This window comes from Dermacentor variabilis, chromosome 5 (genome assembly GCF_050947875.1).
Source record: "Dermacentor variabilis isolate Ectoservices chromosome 5, ASM5094787v1, whole genome shotgun sequence".
Taxonomy (NCBI): domain Eukaryota; kingdom Metazoa; phylum Arthropoda; class Arachnida; order Ixodida; family Ixodidae; genus Dermacentor; species Dermacentor variabilis.
In genome coordinates this window covers 15,142,868-15,163,308 of record NC_134572.1, presented here as the reverse complement: position 1 = coordinate 15,163,308, position 20,441 = coordinate 15,142,868, and the positions used below count along the sequence as shown (strand labels likewise).

General features: G+C 46.4%; 1 protein-coding gene across 6 annotated transcripts in view; it reads right to left on the bottom strand.

Moving 5' to 3' along the window:
• Nucleotides 1-668: 668 nt before the first annotated feature.
• LOC142582284 (ATP-binding cassette subfamily G member 4-like) overlaps nucleotides 669-20,441 on the bottom strand; it is a 124,813-nt gene continuing 105,040 nt past the window's right edge. For 5 of the 6 annotated variants that reach the window (XM_075691790.1, XM_075691791.1, XM_075691789.1 and 2 more), the window contains 9 exons: nucleotides 20,186-20,331; nucleotides 18,706-18,829; nucleotides 16,272-16,386; nucleotides 15,431-15,570; nucleotides 10,735-10,836; nucleotides 9,959-10,127; nucleotides 8,696-8,796; nucleotides 6,461-6,616; nucleotides 669-2,619 (listed from right to left, as the gene is read on the bottom strand). In XM_075691790.1, coding sequence (XP_075547905.1) covers nucleotides 2,224-2,619; nucleotides 6,461-6,616; nucleotides 8,696-8,796; nucleotides 9,959-10,127; nucleotides 10,735-10,836; nucleotides 15,431-15,570; nucleotides 16,272-16,386; nucleotides 18,706-18,829; nucleotides 20,186-20,331 — 1,449 coding nt within the window. In that variant the 3' untranslated portion in view covers nucleotides 669-2,223. The remainder of the gene's footprint in view (nucleotides 2,620-6,460; nucleotides 6,617-8,695; nucleotides 8,797-9,958; nucleotides 10,128-10,734; nucleotides 10,837-15,430; nucleotides 15,571-16,271; nucleotides 16,387-18,705; nucleotides 18,830-20,185; nucleotides 20,332-20,441) is intronic. The other variant, XM_075691792.1, reaches the window with a different exon arrangement.

Here is a 20,441-nt window from a genome sequence, read left to right as displayed (position 1 = left end):
CCCCCATGGGTACGCCCCTGGTCCTCGCGCATGACCAATCCTTGAATATAATAAAAATCAAGTTCGGAATGAAACGGCAGCCAACAAGTACTGTATTCTCTGTGTGAAACACCGCACACTTATTTAGCCTATGCCTACGCTCAACGAAGTAAAGTAAAACGGTGTCGCTCACCTCGTTCTACTCTTTCGCAGTGTCCCACTTGGTTGCAGCTAATACAGCAATCGATGGAAACGCATCTCGGTAGCCATGACCTCATTCGTCTCGCAGTGTTACAAGCAAAAGTAAAGAAAACGCGGCTCCTAGAATCGACCATCTTGCATGCGTTGAACGACACAGATTGGCTGCGGAGCCACCGCATATGTATCTGCGGCTTAAAAAATTGGAGTATTTGCGTTTATTTCGAAATGCATTCGAACCACTATTGCATAGAAAGGTTACAAAACGTTTCTGTCAAAAATAAGGTTGCTGTGTGGCCAAGCTAAGAAACTAAGGTCCTGCAGAAACCATTGATGATTATTATCTGGGTACCCTAATAGATTTCTTATCGCACTGATTTGTCCGTGGATGTCCGTGGACCACTGAAATGCAAGAGGTGTACCAGAAAGACTGAAGAAATCTTGCTTCAGTCTTTGATGAGACATGCACGAATTTGCTGCGCAGTGTTTTTGAGGAGTAAAGACAAAGATTTTGGTGGAGCAACAAAAGATGTCAGTTTATTTATTTCTGCGTTATTGACGGTAATTTTCCGACAGTAACCATTGCCGATCCCACACGTCAATGAGGAAGTATGTGTGCTTCACGAGGTACTTTTTAGTAGTAGCAGTCGAAAAATGATTTCTGGCGCTTCGCGCCGCTGAGCACTGAACATCTGGTCCTGTCGTTGCTGCTGTTGTGCACTCCTCTTGGCCGCACAACGTTGTCGAGCCCTTTCGTCGCGTAGACGACGTCGCACTGCCAACTCTCTTTCGCCGAGGACCCTTTTTTGGCAGCATATTTCAGCGCCCTGTTGCACACTGCTGCGATTGACGAGGAGCCACCGCCGGTTGAACAAAGGAAAGAGGGTCATTTGGAGACGCCGATGCAACCATGCACCCGCCGGTGACATACTTTCATTCCGCTCTCCCGCCTCGCTGGAATCCTTTCCACCTCTGCGCGTGCCTGGCCTCTCGTCTCTCGGTTAGATAACAAAAACCTGTCATGGTGGGCAGTGCCATTTGCTTTAAAAACAAACAAAATGGGCCATTTTTAAACGAGGGGAGTGTTTGCTTGGGCTGTTCAAAAACGTTGAGGGTACCCGCAAACGCTCCCGTCGACGATCACATAAATTTGACATTTGAAGAATGGAATAATCTCGCAATGGAACAGTTTCACGTCATCGCAACCATGCTGAGTTCAATGAAGCTTGAGATGTTAGCCTGGCTGATCGCCTGGCATGCTGCTCCCGGTGATTTGTGATAAATATGATACACACAGTGACAACACTAAGTCAAGTGAAAATAAGTACCTAGAATTGTTCCTTCTTTGCTCTTGTGTTCGGTCATCTGTGCTAACATGCTACTGCTGCCGCTGATGCCATCATACTCAGCAAGCTTCAAGTTGTTTGCCAACGTTAACCATGGCCTTGGTTCTGCGCATTTTCCTACCGGTGAAATATGCAACTCTGTCTTTCAGATTTTCTTTGAAAGATTACCATCCTATTCGACAGGAGAGCAGAGAATATGCCTATGAAATTTTCTGAACAATAAGGCCCGTGCCTAAATGATCTTATTTCACAGTTCAATTTCTGTTCATAAGCATATAAAATCTGGAAATGCCTTGCTTGGGCAACCGTTAAGCCGATTTCTTTAAACACAAACCAAGTATGCACTGGCTCGCTTGAGACACCATTAATGGCCTCGAAGCATGGTAAACATCGTCCGATAGCCTGTCCTTACCAGCGCGCTATTTTAACGAGTAATATGCAGATGCCAGAAGAAAACACATAGGCAGAAATAAAGGGGCATCGGTATGGAGGGCTGTACAGATGATCCATTACACTGACGTCGCTCTCATCTAATGTCTCTTTCGTTGCTCCTAGAAGAGCACGCCACCTAGAGGGCGCACTTAGTCGGCAGGGCTGCAGTGACTAGGGCATTGCGGACTAGCGGCGTCCCCCGTTGCTTGGACAGCGAGAAGAGGCAACTCGCGCTCGCTCCCGCCAGGCGTGAAAGAACCGCGCGTGCTCACAGTTTCTCCAGATTTGGCGGAATAATGCTCGCCAAGAGTGCGTGCGGCCATGTTTTTCTTGCGAGTCTGAACCTGAGTAGAAAGAACCCGAGTATGCGAATGGCAGCCTCCATCGCAACGAGAATGAGCCAGAACTCGTGGATTGTCCTGTCTCCCGTCCCGGTGATCTGGAGCAGCTCGGCGGGGTCGTCGTATACGCATATGAAGTCGTCGCACGGAAGCTTGGCACGACCATAGCCGTAGGCCGAGACCAGGAGACCGTTGTACGCGTGGTTGACAAATGACACCTCTGTGAGCCAGCTCACGTATGGCTTCAGCATCTGGCGAGGCGCGAAAGCGCCACAGAACATAAACGCCGGAGACACGATGGGAAACGCCACTGCTGCCGCTGACTGTGGGTGAAAATACAGAAAAACAACGTAAGTACGCCTTATTTCCAAATACTGTGTGTGCATTTGGTAGCGTGACGTAAACTTTATCCAATAGTCGAGACCAATTCTGAGGCCTTACGAAATTTCTCTTAGAATTGTGAGTTTCTAAATAACAACTGGGCATTCTGATGGCTTTTGAGAGCGTTCAGTCAACCTTACCACGTTGGGCCAATTAATTATGCTTCTGAAGTTGACATTCGTTTTTGTCGCATACACAATTGTGGGTGTAAACGTTTTTTTTTTTTTTTTGTAAACATAATGTCGTCAGAAATGTGAAAGAAATTCATTCTTGTGCGATGATAAAGCCCTCTTGCACCTCCAATAATATATTGATGGCGAGACTACAGTTCCTTATTCGTACGAATACCGTAATGTTTCGGACGCAAATAAAAAGACGCGCATCGCTCAAAGGTACAAGCATTCTCACAAAATTTTGTATATGTACTTTTGTTTGTAGTTTAGGCTGCGAAAAAGCAATGGTCATGCCCTTATTCTTATCATAATACAAGCCCATTGTCGTCAAACTATGTTCAGTCACGCCATCTTTTTTTTTTTTTTTACGTTTCTACACACACCCTTGCGGTTATGTGGAGAGTATACAGCTTCAGTGATTAGCGCCTGGCACAACAAGTTTTTCTTGTAACATTTTTTATTTATATGACTTATAAAAATTCAGAATGGGGGTTAAATTATGTAGTAGAAAGGGCCGAACTGGTGCATTCTCGTGAATATAAATTCCTGGCCTTTCTTCTTTATTATTGCGTTTTACTTGTTCTGCCCATAATACTAGTTGTTTGAGCGAAGCCACAGTGCACTAGTACTAAAATGATTCAAATTCTTTCGCGCTTATCCCGTTGCCTACATTCATGACGAGCATTTTTTTTTTTTTTTTGCAACAGCGCTTCTTGCATGCTTTGTCCTACTTCCTTTGCAAGAATTACGATGTTGTGTCAGGGCGCTCTAAGCATGACGATTTGCAGCACCTATTTATTTATTTATTTATTCAACGTAAGGATAAGCGTTGTTTATTAACTTTGTGTGCGAAGTTCGACTACTGATGAGCCCACTGTCCCAAAATCATTGCTAACACACACATATTAAAAAATACGCGAGGGAACAATATAAACAGAAAAAAAATATATAGTCAGAAGCCTTCACAATCACACAGAGTAAAACTTCTACCCTCACTTTTTAAATATGCAAAGGTTTTGATATAAACTGTAAATCTATGCATGCATTATACAGAGTCAGCGTGTGACCTGTGACAAGCACAATAACTCAGCTCATAATTAAATGCATCAGTTAAAATGAAAGCGTAAAAGAAGTCTGTGGCACGACAAAAGCACACCAAAGCACACAAAATGTCAACTCGTATGACAAGGCTAGTCATTATGGCATTTCGAGGCATAATTCGTGTCACTTAATTGCACTATTCCCAAATAATAATCAGATTACTCTTCACAAGAAAATCACGTAAGGCATTTACAGCTTCTCTTTATTTATAAGGACATGCAGAACCAAGCACCGAGCAATTTATTTTTTTCAGAAGATGGCGGTCTATCTAAGGCGTCCAGAATATCCCGAAGTGTCTCCCGATGTTGGTCGAATTGTGGACATTCGTTGAGGGAATGTTCTACTCCAAAGGCTTCCGGATGTCGAAGCGTACACAGTCTGGAGAGGGTCCTTTCCGTATGCGACATAAAAAACGGGACGTGTACGCCACATCGAGACGTAAACAGTGCAAGAGTGCATCTAAAGCTCGTTCCATCATGATATTTAATGAAAGGCTTAACAAAGGGTCAATAGTGTGCTACAAAGACGATTTCGTTCGCTCATCGAACCACGTGGTCTTTGATAATTTGCGTCTCAGTTCCTGAAGTGCTGTTTGGGCGACAGATAGAGTGAACGGTACAGGAGCGCTATAACGTAAAACTATTCCAAACTTTTCTATTCCAATTATGCAATGAGCCCTCCACTGTTGGTCAAAAGCATTTTTGGACCATCCCCACTTAAACTGTCTGTCACGCGACGTCACGAAAACCGTGATAGCTCCCCATCTGATATGACGTGTACACACCGATTATGCATAATTTGATCGAACAAAAGAAAAATAGTTATTTCTGATTCGACCCCTTTTCACCATTAGCCCTCGGCTAATGTGAAAAGGGGTCGTTTTCGGGCTGCGCCCAATTCACCTGCCTGTCACGCGACATCACAAAACCGCAAAAACACACGTGTCAAAGTAACGTGTACGCGATAAAAATGCATTAATATGCTGAACAAAACTGAATTTTTTTCTGAATAGCCGCAGGCTGCCCTGTTCCGATAGGAATAAAAGATGACTGCCGCCGATCGCTCAGGCACTGGCGAATCGCACCTGCCGGAGAGCAAGGGTTTAATTGCGTATAATAAAACTTTTTTGCGTAGCAGTGTAACGTACTCGAGCACTTTCGGCACGTTTACGACCTCGTTCTGCCACATCTTCTTTGCTGAGGATCCGTTTCAGCGTCATTCTTTAGCTTCCATTGCATGCCACCGCGATTTTCGACGAGCCACCGCAAGCTAAGTAAGGGAAAACGGACCAACCGCAGACGCCGGTACCACCCTCTTCATCCGGTTATCGATTTTCAGTGCAGTGGCTCAGCCCCATTGAATCCCTGTGCACTTGAGCGTGCTCCTCGCCTCTTGTCAGCCAATTGGATAAGACAAGCCGCTCAGGGTAGGCAATTTTATTCGTTTTTCAAGCAAACAAAAGTGACCTATTATGAACGAGATGAAAGTTTGATTGGTCCGTTCAAACAACTCTGCTGGTGACCGCCCGATCCTTGCGTCTTAGGTTACAAAAATTTGACGTGAGGAGATTGGAATAAAAACATATTCGCATAGTTTTACGTTATAGGGCCCCAGGTGTGAGTTCATTCACATTATGCGCCGCAGCAGCCATTTTGTCCCCGACTTCATTTCCTGTTATTGCAATGTGGCTTGGGATTTATTCTAAACGGATCTGATAGCTAGAATAAGATGGGAGCGTCAATACTCTCTTAATTTCGTAGCAAACCGAGGGGTTGTAACTACGAAAATAGCGTTGCAATAGTGTCTCTAGGGCGGCTTTGGAGACCGGGTAGATTACCTCATTTTGACTGCGTGTACGTTTGGACACAAATGCTGCAGCTTGTAAAATGCCAAATAGTTCTGTTGATTTGGATGATGTTTTGTGAGCGAGACGGTAACTTTTTTTTACTTCACACGCTGGGACGTAAAACGCAGCAGTTGGACTGGCGTCTCTCCTCGATGCATCTGTGAAGACAAACGTGTTGTTTTCCTGCTTTCGACTTATATGTAGTAGAGACAGAAATTTTGTCTCCATTGGATGATTCGAAAATTTCTTTTCTACACTAGTTCCTGGTTCAGCAACACTGAAGGCGTCGTCAGCCTTCAGCCATCTAGGATTAATGCCCGGCCGTTTGGTATGGTATTCCTGGGGAAGTTAACTCTACAGTGCTCGCACCGTATCACAGATAAGGCCACTGTTCTGCATAAGTTTGCTTCCTGACGGATTATTTTCGTGCCGCGGTGACAGACGGAGAAAGTGGCGACACGTCTCTTAGACGCGAAGAACTTGGATAGGTGGTTCCCTCGTTTCTGCTATGACAAGATTGTCCAACGTCGAGCGAGGCACACCCAGGCACTTCTGGCTATTATGTTTGTTAGTCGGCGTTCATTACACTGAGACAGATTATGCATGACAGGCAAGGGATAGGCAAGGAGGAGAAGTGGGTCTACTGAGAGATGTAACATTTACCTGCACGGTGCAGAGTGCTGACACGGAGAGCGCAATGGCTTGTGAAACGCCACACAGCTGAATGGAGAACAGTAGCATGGCGGCGAAGCGCCACAATTCCTGTGGTTGCGCTGTCGGGTAATAGATTGCGCCCATGTACAACGATACGGGAACAACCTGCAGGCAGTGAACAGCATATATATATATATATATATATATATATATATATATATATATATATATATATATATATATATATATATATATATATATATATATATATATATATATACGAAAATAACAAGTCATCCTAGGACAATAACAAAGAAAGAAACAGTCTTCCAGCGCGCGGCTGCGAAAACAGGGCGTGGCCAAAAGTGGGCGATTTGGCGTAGTTTTACAGCTGATATTTTGGTATCGCGACTATTCGAGGACAAAGAAAGAAGGGCAACACATGCAGTGGAGTCCTGTCGTTCCGTCTTTTTTGTCCTAGTGTCATTTATCAAAGAGAGAGAGAGAGAGCAAAGCATATATGAAAGGCAGGGAGGTTAACTAGGACTGAGCCCGGTTGGCTACCCTACACTGGGGAAAGGGAAAAGGGGACGGAGAGGTTAGAAGAACAAGTGAAAGTCCACTGGGGATATAATTTGGTAACTCAGTCTGGATCACAGACGGTGACTCAATCCGGTAGCTTTCAAATATCGCAGCAGCGCTTCTGTGGTCTTTTGTAGCTGCGATATGCGAGGCCATGGTCCCAAAATCTTCTTCAAGTCAACGGTTTATACATAACTAATTAAGAGCTGTGCAGAGGTCATGTCCTTCATTTACAAAAGATTGACAGTAGCACAGTACATGCTCTATAATACCAACTGTAACTAACACAGGATTATTAATGGGCTAACAACTATTTTGTGACCATCGCAGTTATTCGCGCTGAAGTGAATTGTTACGCCCCTTGAATGACTGCGCACTTTAACATTGCGCAATTCTATTTTGTTTGAGTTCGCAGTGTCCCCCACAGTCAGAAGCGGTGAGAGCGACAGGTTGCTCAACTCTGGACTTTGATGTCGATGCTGGTTCCTCCACACATGGACACTCTGTTCCTGTTAAACTTCCTCTTCATTAGTGTACACAGCAAGTGGTAACGCTCTAGAAGCCTTGACACAGGGCCCAGAGGTTGATGACCACCAAAGGTACCAGAACAGATTAGTTTGCAGAATCATCAACCGGCAAGCCATACGAGCCATGAGCTGTCGCCACCATTAAAACTACGGCACCACGTTAGTGCAAGTGGAACGAAACTGAAACCTTCTCTGAAATGCTCCAGTCACATACACCTTAAGTTGTCGAATATCTTCCCCATGCTGTGCACTCCCAGATGGTGGCAATATCGGTTATTGCGTGGACGCAGCGTTGCGGAGAAAATTTGAGTGCAGTTTTTACAAAACATGGCCTGCAACAGAACATATGAAGCGGGCTAAACTTATTACAGAGCAGTAAAAGCGAAGAAGCAGAGAGATTATGCGCCAAAATATACGATACATGTCGTGGCTTTACATAAAAAAGTAACTGCAATAAAACAAACTGCGTATCGGAGTAGATATTGCTAATAGAATGGATCAGCTTTTGTAATTTTGTGAAAAAAGGCCCAGTGGTGGTGTGCGATTGAAGAGAGTCCCATTTTAGAATCGTGCGCTGTGTAAATGGCTTTGCGAGATGCGAGAGGTCTGAAAAGGTGATCGCAGCGTGAAAACGTTGCTGTGGGTTTCTGCAACAAGACGTCCTGAATAAATGGGAGGTGTAACAATTTGTAGAATAGCAAAATACGCTTCTGAGTTGCAACGTTAGTGTAATGCGGGTGCTCCGCTCAAATGCAACGTATGTTGCTTGCCGCACGTTAACAGCACCAGCAATGCAAGTGTCGTCTAATCCTAGATGGAAGAGACATACTCAAATTCCCGGAAAACTAACGCAACGGATGCGAGATTGTGTATGTGGACACGAACGTTTCGGAGGCTATACAAAATGGAGTAGTCCCGTGAACCGGTAGGCCGAAACAAAAGTGAGATTGATGCGACGGTTAAACAAAATGTGGGATTGTAACGGTAGCCCGAGTATACCGTCCACGTCTTCGAAAGTATGGCTGCTTGACTTTTCATAGAATGGGCAGTGAAATGTCGCTGACTGCTTCGTAGAGGAATACTAGAAAAAAAAAAAGAAAATGGAGTGCGTTTGTGCAGAGCACTTCTGACTCACGAGAAACGGCAGTTCTGCGAAGTAGTATGCCAGGTAGTATATCTTGAGACCGTACCAACAATTTCGCTGCTCCCTGACTAAAACGGACACCTCCACCGGAACTGTAAAGAAAATAAGAAGAAAATACACGATGCATCAATAGGTAGATCTATATTAATCAACGTTTAACAGCAAAGTTAAAGTACACCTTCTTCAGATATTTAGACACAAGAATGACATTTTGACGACAGTGTAATGCATTTGTTCACAAAAGTAGCAAGCCCTCAGTGTGAGCCTTGTTAATTTTGCGTATATACCATAAGAAAGAAAGAAAAGAAGGAAGAAAAAAAGCGAAGGAAGGCACGGAGGGCACGTGAATGTTCTGAGAGAATACAATGGCCATTGTTGTCTTCTTTAGCAAGGAATACCTTAAGTGAGCCAACAAATAGAAGAAAACCGATCTCGCACTTCGGCGGTTTTTTTTTTTGTTTATGTTGATAAAGGAATACAACATACCAAGCGCTTGTAACAAATGTATCATTGGCATGTGAGCAGCCACTGCGTTGACCGACAAACGAATTGTGAGGGGTATTGACGATAACGCTAAGCCAGTGAAATAGAACTGCCCGCCGAAGAGCATCTGCTTGGCAAGTAAACGGATTGCTGTAGCGACCTATACATGATTCAAAATTTGAACTGGATATTCACGTATATTCACACGCCGCTGGGGAGTTTTTTTTTCCAGCTATCTTTCTCGGCAGAGCGTCATAGACGGTGTATTCGCCAACAAGAGCCACTTTTTCCGTGCCTTTCTTTCATATTGCATCTCCTGCGCACTTAGCGCACGTGGACCCAGCTACCACCTGAAGAGCTTTCACTCGCAAGGAGGACAACACTCAACTATCAAGTCGTTGAAATTCCACGCGGGTTATCTTGTTCACATACAGCGCTCGCACATACAGGCGAGGGCGCGCAACAGCAATTTTATCGCCCTTGAACTTTATAAAGAACCTCACGGCGACAGCGACGGCCGATATGCGCCTCGAGCGTCCAAATAATCGATATCGCCATAAGAGAAAATGAGGGGACGCGCGCAAGCACGTACGCAATCCAGCGGCACACAGTAAGCAACTTTCTCAGACTATTACATAGGCCGTCAGACCTTAGGAACCCTGAGATCAGGCATTAGGCAACACGCTAGTTGAATTACGCTCCGGCAAGGAGTGAAAGTGATCGATCGAGAGTTCAGCCGCATGATGGGCGTCTCTCTGCTGATGTACGCACACACAACTGTCGAAGGGAATACAGTCTGGACGACGCAGATGCAGACCACGACGAAGTAGAGCTTCACGCTGTGCACCACCGTGGTGGCGCGGCTGCCGATGTCGTAGAAAAGGACGATGGACATCACCGCAAACGCCGCGTACGCCAGCACACGCAACATGGTCGCCACCTGCGCCAATACAGTTGGGACATTCATCAACAGAGCAATATTCTTACAGACCTGCTCCAGGTCATGATGCAATAGATTGCTTATCGCGAACCTGCTAGTTCTTGCGTGCACGCGTGATTGTCCTGGAAAGTTCGGAAGGGCTCGAAATGAAGGTCTTAAAATGTGATCTTGCCCCTGACTTCAGCCTGCACTCGCTTCGCCAGGTTTCGATAGCCAAATCATGCGTTAATATAGCGGACCTAGCCTCAGTTCGTGTACATATATACTACTGCTTAAATTGATGCTAGTTAGAGAATTCAGCGCAAGTCATAAAAAATCGTTAAAATGTAAAAAAAATTTTTGCTCTCCGCCCCTGCGTTATTTTATTTTTCCTTGTGTCAGATTGAGGAGCACTGTTTTTTGTTTGTACCACACAACCTACAAAATATACCTTGCCTGTAATATTCAGTTATGTTTATGAACGTTATTATGTGCCACACCCATGTACGATGAGCATAATCCACACTGAAATGCTATAGCACATGTAGACAGAAAAACGCGACCTGAAGTGTGGCGTAGATATGCACGCGGCCGCTGGATCCAGATCGTGAAGCTTACAAATACGCACCTTATTTCGTATAATCGATAACCAGCACCTCCTGAGCAACGTCCGGAACTGCTGGAACTGGTTGACTTTGAACGAGTACATCCGGTACTGCTCTGCTCTTTCCTGGGTTAAAAGCGCAGTAAAAATAGCTTAAAACTTATAAGGAACTGCATATCGCATGTAAACATACTTTCACAATGCACCATTGTTTCGTCCGCATAACACCACTCAATTACAAATATTTAATACTTTTGCGTTACGCACACGTTTCCCTCGACTGAAACGCAAAACGGAAACGCGCTCTTCAGCCTTCTAATACGCGATACTTAATATATTTATATATGCAAGTAACTGTAACCCCTTCAGTGAGGATATATCAGAGATGAATACAAGATTGCCGGGGATACAATATGCTACAATAACATTAGAAATAAAGATGAAAAATCCAGTTATTACAGGTTATGCATAGCAAAATATTTGAGACCAGCAAACACAGCAAATTATCACAGCTGGCACATTAAAGAACATCAGTCTAACACACTATAACAAAGATAAAGCATCTTACACCGACTTCCAGAGCAAACACAAAGATTAAATTATTGATAATAAAAAAATTATTTCGAGATCGATGTAATGATTCTAGCTCAAATAAACAACAAATAAAACGTGCACTTGATGGTTTTGAAGCTGCTATAAATTTTACAATTCAATGAAGGAAAAACACATCACCAACACGGCTAAATGCAAAGACATGCTAAGAGGCAGGGAATACACGGGAACCAGGCAGACTAACGGAGCTTCTTGTTTCTGCTTCTGATTTCACTCAAATACCGCCTAATTTTTAGCAGGCTCGAAGTCAAACATAGCATACTAAGAGTGTTTTGTCTTACATGCCTCTAATGCCGTTATAACTTTTTTTAATTACAAAGGAGATACAAGGAATACAAGTTCCATTACCATTACCAATTACAAAGGAGATACAAAGAATACAAGTTCCAATACCATCACGTAAATGAACGAACGTTCACAACATTCAGGGGTTCTTTCTCCGAGTTCCTGCTTTCATTTGCGCCCTCATAATGCTTCCCGCATTTTGACAGCAGTAGCAAAGGTGTTAAAATATTACACGGAGTCAGGCTCGTAGCTTTATGTGCATTATAAATTGCAGCAAACATGCGCTTTTAGCTAAAGAAGTTTGGTGTCGCGTACCCAAAAACACACGTGAACTTAGTTCATCAGTGATGGCGAGCACTTGCCCAACGCCGGCGCAATGAGGAGCAGGGCGCGTGCGTGCTTGAATTGACCCAAAACGAAAGTTCTGTGCTGCCCATGGAGGCAGGAAAAAATTGAGGAGAGACCCTACCCCTCCGCGCGCTAGGAGAGAAGTGTGGAGGGAATGAGGTGGTGGCTTTTTCTCTTTGTTTTTTTTTTCTTTATTTTGCAGTATCGGCCATGTTCTCGGGCCGCAATGGCGGCTTTGTTATGGCTGTGCGCGCTCACACATGTTGCTCCGTAGGTTTCGTACCGTGGCAAAGGCGTCGTGTGTGCAGGCTTGCGTTAGTCTCTGTGTTTTGTTGCGCTGTGATATATGGACCGTGTTCTCCCGGATGTTGCTGTGGCCATGCAGGAACTAAACCTCGTGAAATGAACGCGCATGCAACGCTGTACGCAATGTACCGCGTCAGGGCAATGGCAGCGGATGAATGAATATCCGCGGGTAATTCTGCCCTCCAGCGGAATCATGCTAATGTGCCATCGCAGGCCGAAGCCAATGCGTTTCAGAACCTGTACAATGAACGCCTTGCAGGTCACTGATTCCTGCTTTTGACAGCGCGTGGTGCAAACGCGGCACGTAGAACGTACGTTATTCAACAATGCATAATCCTGGTTTTAGAACTTTTTGTTCAGTAATAACTTGCTTTTGTACATATTAAAAAACATGTTGCTCAACTGTCTTGTTTCTCGCAATACTCGCGACAGTGCAAACTATTTTAAGAAGAGCGCGTTCGAAGATCATACACACCTTCACAGGTGTACAACACGCATGCTAATAGAGCTTTACGCACAATATGTCCATTTTGCTGCGGCACCTTGCGCCGGCCAGTAGACGCTTCGTCCGGGTAGATGGGAAAGAAGCAGCTGCTTTGACGTATTAAAGGGCCCCTCATCAGGCCTTACAGAAAATTTTGGTTATAAGCTGGAAGTTGTTACGGGTCCTCTAAGGAGCGTTCTGCCACAAGAATTTTTCAAATCGGCTCATTAATAGGCGAGATAGAAATATTTCAGTGCGGCGAACCCATGATTTCAGCAGGCGGGCTCCACTGCCAAGCAAGACGCTCTCTCCACTCGTCCCGTCTAAAGCCCCTCCATCCAGGCGCCACCGCCGCCTGGCTTTAGCCCCGTCTACCCTTCGCAAGCGAAATTCCTTCCCTGCGTTCTCCCATGCCAGACCTCGAAGATCGCGTCACGCATACGTCACAGGCCGCGCCTTCATTTCTTTTTTCCTACGCTTTGCTTTTCCGCTGACCGCGCCGCGCGAGCTGGTGTCTCGTTCGCGCAGGGCGCTGTGCACAAGGAAACATGACTAGCGGTATAATTCAGTGCTACACGAATACTGAGGTAGAACAAGGGGATCGCAGAGTGTGATCACGCGCTGGAACACGGTAGAAAATTGCATAGTTTCGGTACCTGCGGACGTGACCGCACGACCGTGGGAACAAGCAGACGAAGCGGAAGTACATCTCTGTTGCTTCGGTGCGAAGTAAAACAAAAAACACGCAGACATTCCGTTTGTGTGTCTTATTATTTTTCTAAACTTCAATTCGTCGATTCAAGCAACAGATCGCACAGATAATAGATGTCTTGAATAATTCTCGAAGTCACGCGTCACCACGGACGACGACACACTGCGGACAGGATTACGTAGGCGCAGGAGCCCGACTACGTCACCGTCCCCTTCCGGGAGGATTCGCCGCGAGTGAAGAAGGAAACGGCGATCGGATTGAAATTTCAGGCTTTTCCGCGGCGCGTAGAAATGTAACTCTTTGGAAACACAATTGTTGGCGCGCATTGTATGCTCTGCGCTTGTCAGCTCAACATGGCCAGACCTGGTGAGGGGCCCTTTAAGGAACGAATCTTCCCTGCCGCAGGTATATCTAGATTATATGTGCGAGCGAGAAGGGCAGGGAAGTGAAGGTTAGCGGATGCACTGCAAGAGTGAGCAAGGCTCCACCGAACGTACGCCTGCGAACACATCAAACGGCTGTTCCATGGTCGCACGTGGGCCGCGTCTACGCGCGTCGTGCTCTGCACCGTGCGCCGGCCATCACGAAACTTCGGTTCCGTGAAGCTTCACTTTCCGTGGGAAGAAGGCAACTCAGGCCGCAGTCAATGCATCTAAACGCGGAGTCAAAAATGACGTTGTGCTTCCCCGCCGGCGCGCTGTGGTAGGGATGCGTGGCCACCCAAAATTTGTTCAATAAAGCAGAACAGTTCCTCAGTCCAGAGCGAGAATATGTGTTTGTGCGCATAAACTCCAGATGGATCGCAAATGGGTCGGTGTGCCGTACCTGTGTCCAGTGCACTCTTGCAGTGCTGTGAGAATGCGTACATTTCTTTCTTGCCGCCGGACGTGTAGCTCGCAAGTCCGTCTCAGAGCCCCAGGAAGTCGAATCAAAGAAAAGCAAGTAGAAGGTGATCTTTGAAAAAACACACGCAAAAACTGAGCAGCGGCGGGTACCTGCGGTTGATGAGAACAGTTCAGTTGGCTGGGCTGATAACGCATGTTCATCTTCATAAAAGCCGGTAAAGGCAGCGGATTCGACCTCACGGCGCAATTTGCGAAGTTCATTATGAACTTTTTTTCAACAAGACTTCGGCAACCGTAATGTGATCAGACAACATTTTAGAATTGCCGCGGATCGCGCGCGTCCGCGAAGCCCGGTTGCGCGCAGGGCGGCGTGGTTTCGCGAGAAACGTAAACAAGAGAGGAGAACTGGCCCGACATGACGCGGGAGCAACGCCAACTTCCGGCTTCACTTAGCTTCACAAAGAGTGACGTCAGGGCCCGTCCTCAGTGTCTCTTCCTTCTTACATGGTGCTGACGCTTTCTTTTTTTTTTTTTGTTACCATTTCGCTTCGTCGTGCCTCCGTGTACTCAGCAGATCACGTGACCTGCAACCGCGCCTGCAACCTAGCGCTCCCGAAACGCACGCGTTGCCGCACAAGGAAGAGCACGGCGGTGGTGGCGCCCGCGACGTCGCGAATGATCCTCGAGTATCCGTGTGCAACGAAGTGACGCTTTAAATTTACGCCGTTCAAATTGACCCGCGCTCTTGGCATTCACAATAATTCGCGGCATGCAATCACAACTCGGTTTACATGTTTGAGTAGCGATTATTCTCTATATCAACCCCACCATCGCCAAGAAGCCGTCAATTTCCGGCAACATGACCTCGATCACAACTCCAGCCGCACGTGAATAAAGTAAAAGCTACCAGAAATTATTTGGATGCTAGCAACATTTTGCACTCAGTATTAAAAATAGCCGCGTTGCTTCCAGCCACTACGAATGATTACCAAGCCGCAGCGAAGTGAGGTGTTAAATGAGATTAAGTTCTACGTTCCTTGAAATTTGCATTGCATGTGTGGCGCTAACAGCACTCGGTGAAAGTGTCGGACGTATAGCAATTATTATCCATATTAGTAAATGGCTCACCTGTTCCGTCATGACTTTTCCGCCGTAAATAGTCGTGCTGCTGTAATCGACGCCTTGTTCGGCGCTACTAAGTGGAATCCGAAACTCGGCGCTTAGTCTTTCGCAGTGGTCGCTGTGCTCTTCCGAAGCTATCTCACAAACTGCGAAAAGAAAAAAAGAAGAAACCTTGCATTTGTTTGCTGCATTTACGCAAAACATATGACGGAGATGGTCAAATAAAATGGCCACGGGGTCAGAGACCAAGCCCCGCTTTCTGACAACGTGGGAGGAGCGGAAACCGAACACTGAACCACGATCTCAGTCATCGCACACAACGTCATCGGCCGTCTTATGCATTGTGACGGCAATACTAGGAGGCCCCAGGCGAACGTGTAATCTTTACTTAACGTTTTGAAACAACCGTGATGGGTAATGAAGCTACTGCTTATATCAGTGGCCGGAAAGAATAGGCACTCCAGGGCTGACGAAAATGAGTAGGAAAGCCCTTATCAATATCTACGGTCTAGGGAAACTCAAAGTTTCACAAGTGGGCCAGCAGGCGGCCAGGCTGCGGTACCGCACGGGCAGCAGCTTCGAGATTTTATACGAAGTCTGTGCGCGAACAACCGATGACAGGTGGATAAAGAACGTAAGCCATCATTCCGTAGTTTACTCTATCGAACTGAGCCACGATGCTGTGTGCCACCCTTGCAAAGAACATGCAGACGTTGACCAAAGCTTGCCGTATGTTCGCTGAGATCTCGAATATTGCGATTTTTATTTTTGGCTGCTTTCATTACGAAGCTTCACAGTTCATGGCACCATGACCACGGCCTTTGAGTTTGCCTTGTTTGCAACTCACTGTAATCGGCGGGATTGTGATACTCGGGGCAGTGCAAGCCACGTTGTGCTAGGAACGGAATGAGCTGGTCGACCTTGCCGTTGTAGATGCAGCGGCCGCTGGACACCATGTAGAGCTGCACAGAAAGGCACGCGGAGTAATTTGTGGCAACTTTGGAGAGAGAATGAGAAAGTTCAGTTATGCTTGGAGAGGTCGCCTAGCGACATTCCGTGCACGCAAAATCGGGTTAAATGGTCAGGGGCGAAAGAAAGGAAGTGAGATAATAACAATATAAAAAAACGTAGACATTATTACATACACATGCCCAAAATGCATTAACACGAAAGTTACTTACAGAATCTCACTAAGGAATCTCACTTACACAACCTTTGAGGTTGGTAAAGCGAGCACAATTACAAATTGCGTTAACAATGTCAACACCACACGAGGGACACAACGGCGCGCTTTCTTTAAATAAATATTGTCCTGTGCATGCGGCCTTCAGGCGAATGGTTTGAAGGAACGTTCGACTACGCCTTCCGCGTGGCGCAGGAAAGACACGCACCTGGGGCGATATCGCAGCCCGCACGCGGCGATATCGCAGCCCGCCAGCGGCTATCCTTCCTGTAAAGTGGTTAGCGAGGGATATCCCTCTCTGTGTATGAGCGATTTGAGCAATACACAAGAAAATTGAAAGAGAGAGAAAGAGAGAGAGAGAGGAATACGAAGAAAGGAATTAGGGAGGTTTACCAGGATTTAGCGCCACGGAACATATCTGTTTGCTCGAGATTTTCATTTTGCTTTCTCCGGACGCAACTCTGCAGTGGCTTATCTGGCGCGCCATAGTGGAGGGCTCTGGTTCAATACCGACCACCCGCGACTCTTTGCCGCGCCCCCAAAGAGAATAGAAAGATTAGAAAAGAGAGCCAATGTTGGCAGAGAATGCGAGTGCAAATAGCCCTTGCATGTGAAATGCTATAGAGCAACTAGAAAAGCGCAGTTACAGTGAGCATTCATAAAGGTTGCGGGCTTTTTGGCCAGCAATTTACATGAACAGGTTGCGGGATAGGTTGCGCAGAGGTCGACTTCGCCGTCCAGCCCTCAGTCACGAAGAGAGATAAGAGCAAAAAGAGACATAAAGGCGCCAGGACCTCTTGCCAATATCCAAAACACCTCAGCGGTAAAAAAAAAAAAAAGCGTATTCGGGGTAGCGGTGCGTGCAAGGTATCGCGACCGTGTCGTCAACGCCGCCGTGCGAGAGTTTTCAACTTGCACCCTGCTTCAAACACGCCCGCCGTCCTTGTTTTCCGGCAGGTGTCGCAATTACCAATTTACGGCATCTTTGTTAGTGGCGGTGTAAACAGCGCCCTGAGGACTGCTGGCTCGGTAGGGATAGTACGCGACGCCGAGCTCACCGCTGCATTGTGGATTTGTTGATTGTCAAAATGGCTTCTTGCTGCCTCAATTATGTATTTCTTCTGTATTGTTCTTCTATTTAAAAAATTGAGCTGACCATTCCGATATTTCTACCAGCGGCAATCATTAGAGCTCCTCGAGAGGATGTGCAAACCAGACAGGAAAAACACACACTTGGCACAATACCACGTAAACAGAGGGCGGGAAAATTGCGCAACAACATTATTACACCGTACAATGGAGGTAAAGAATAGCAGCCTGCTATCTAAGCACGCCAATGACTGAATTCTTTATACACGTACAAACTTTGGTGAAACACTCGCTTTTATGCTCATAACGAGACACAAGACGCACATAATTGGCGGTATAATTTTGGAGTTACGGGCAAACTTGTGCTTATTTTTTATTGCTGCATTCATTGCCAACCTTTGGGCGAAACAAACCGGTTCTCTGGCTTCTCCGTTTTCACCACGCAGCCACCCAACGCCAGAGCGACGTGCGAGTTTGGCGAACGGTGAAACGCCGCAACTGCGGCGTGTGGCAGCTCACAGGTTGCAGCCACGTGCATTGAACTTTTCTGCCAGCGTGCAGTGTTATCACCCTGCTGGTCCGGTTTAAGATCTTTGTAGGCGAATGTACGTTCGATGCAGCAATATAGCAGCGGGCAGTTGGAGGAGGAAGTCGTGGCGATGGCTTACCCGCCGCTTTGGCGGCGTTCTCCCCTGAGGGCTGAATGCGAAGGTGCTTGTCTGCTTGTATCTATAGCCACGGGTCAGACAGACCCAGGTGATCAAAATTCACTCTAATCTCTCCGCAAAGTCGCCTCTCATTGTCTATGCCTTGCCTAGGGAAGTGAAATAGACCAATTATTAACCAATCAGCCAGCAAGATATAGAATCGCCATGACCACTACCTGTCTATTTTTTTACATGCGATAGCACCACGTGAATAAGGTGGCGTTAGCAGCAGCACAAGTTAGAACGAAAACAGACCCTCCCCTTCATCTGGATTGAGATTAAGTGTTTCAGAGTACTCTTACCCTGTCAAAGTAGGAGAATATCTTGGCGCTAGGAGCGTGTATAGAACAGATGACAGTGTGCCCAGCGAAGGCCATCTTCTTAAGGGCTTGGACACACATGAGGCTTGACACGTTGTCCAACCCACTGCAAAGTTAAATCAGTCACACACGGAGATACCCTTATCCGCCGCAGGCCACAACAAAGTGCTGGAAATTAAAACCTTTGCTTAACGGAATTGCCACTGTCTAATAGCTTCATTTGGACTGTTTCACTGTTTCATTTGGACAATGGGTGAAACTACGGTATGCATTTGCAATTTCATTTCATTTAACACACCCTTAATACATTGCAGCAATGCAGAAAGGAGCAGGTGCATATCATCAATAATATTAAATAAGTAAGATCTGTGCTAACAGAGTCCTCAAACAAATATAAAACAAACTTTTTATGTCCTTCGTCGTGTGTTTACGAGTACGGTACGGTGGCAAGGAGTAAAGACGCTCGAACTTTCCGCAGCAGTTGACACCTTCGTGTACAGCCACTTCATGTACACACGCACACACGCCCGTACAAGACACGTACAGCTAATGAAAAGAACGAAAGCAAAGCGCCCGTTCGCAATTTCACTCTTGCTGCTTCGGAAATTCCTCTACATGCCACCCATGCTGGAACAGAAAGCACCTCAGGGGAAAACATTATGCACAATAACGTCCACCATACGGAGCACCTAACTCCCCTACCGCCTCTCCTCCATCCCTCGAATTGTGTCCTACGGAGGAGGTCAGTCGCGCTCCATAAAACATGGATGCAAGGAAGTACGTCCCCGAAGACGGGGCCCCTCAGGCAAGGTCAACTTTATCGCGTTAGACTGCATAAATTCGTACCCAACTGATAAGAGTCATCACAGCACTCTTCCGTCGCCTTCCAAGGTCGATACGATGTCACTAACCACAGCAAGAATACAAAACAATGATGGAGCCATCACCCTCACCATCTCCACACTGTTCCTAATCCCAATTACGGTCCAGTGACACATAGAACATTCGAATCACAAAGGCTATCGGTACACACCAAAACTCCCCTTCAGAATGGAGTGTCAGCCTGGCTTTCGCGACGTTGCCAGGCGGATTCGCTGCCATCGGCTTTTTCCGCAGAACGAGCGTGCTCACGCTCTTGACCGGGAAGGTGACCTTCAAGGCCCTTTGAAACGGTTCAACCGAGAATCGGGTGTATATTAGTTGCAAAGAGAATCCTGGTGCACCACTCTTTTCGCGCCCGTTTTTGTCAGGAGAGCAGTCACCAGAATCTTACGCCTGGTGCGCACATTTAATGGAGTACGGCCAATTTCAGGCAATCTTTTTGCAACAGATAAAGAAAGTAAAAAAAAAAGAACAAACGTGCCGGCAGAGAGAGCAACCGAAGGGCGGTGTCTTACGCGCAAGCTTACACCAGCTATGCCGCAGAAGTACTAACACCGACACGGACTTGGCATACGCTCACCTGGTGGGCTCATCGAGGAACAACACAGGAGGGTTGTTGACCAACTCTTGGGCAATAGCCAACCGCTTCCGTTGGCCGCCCGATAGATTTTCTGTTCGAGTGTCGCGGCACTCACCTAATCCCCACTCCGCGATTGACAGTTCCACCTGTACGTGCAGCAACAAGAAAGCGCAGCAACAAGGAACACAATGAAGCAACACATTTATCAATAAATCTCTAGATGTGTCACAAACATTTTCTTAGGATGCAACTGTGC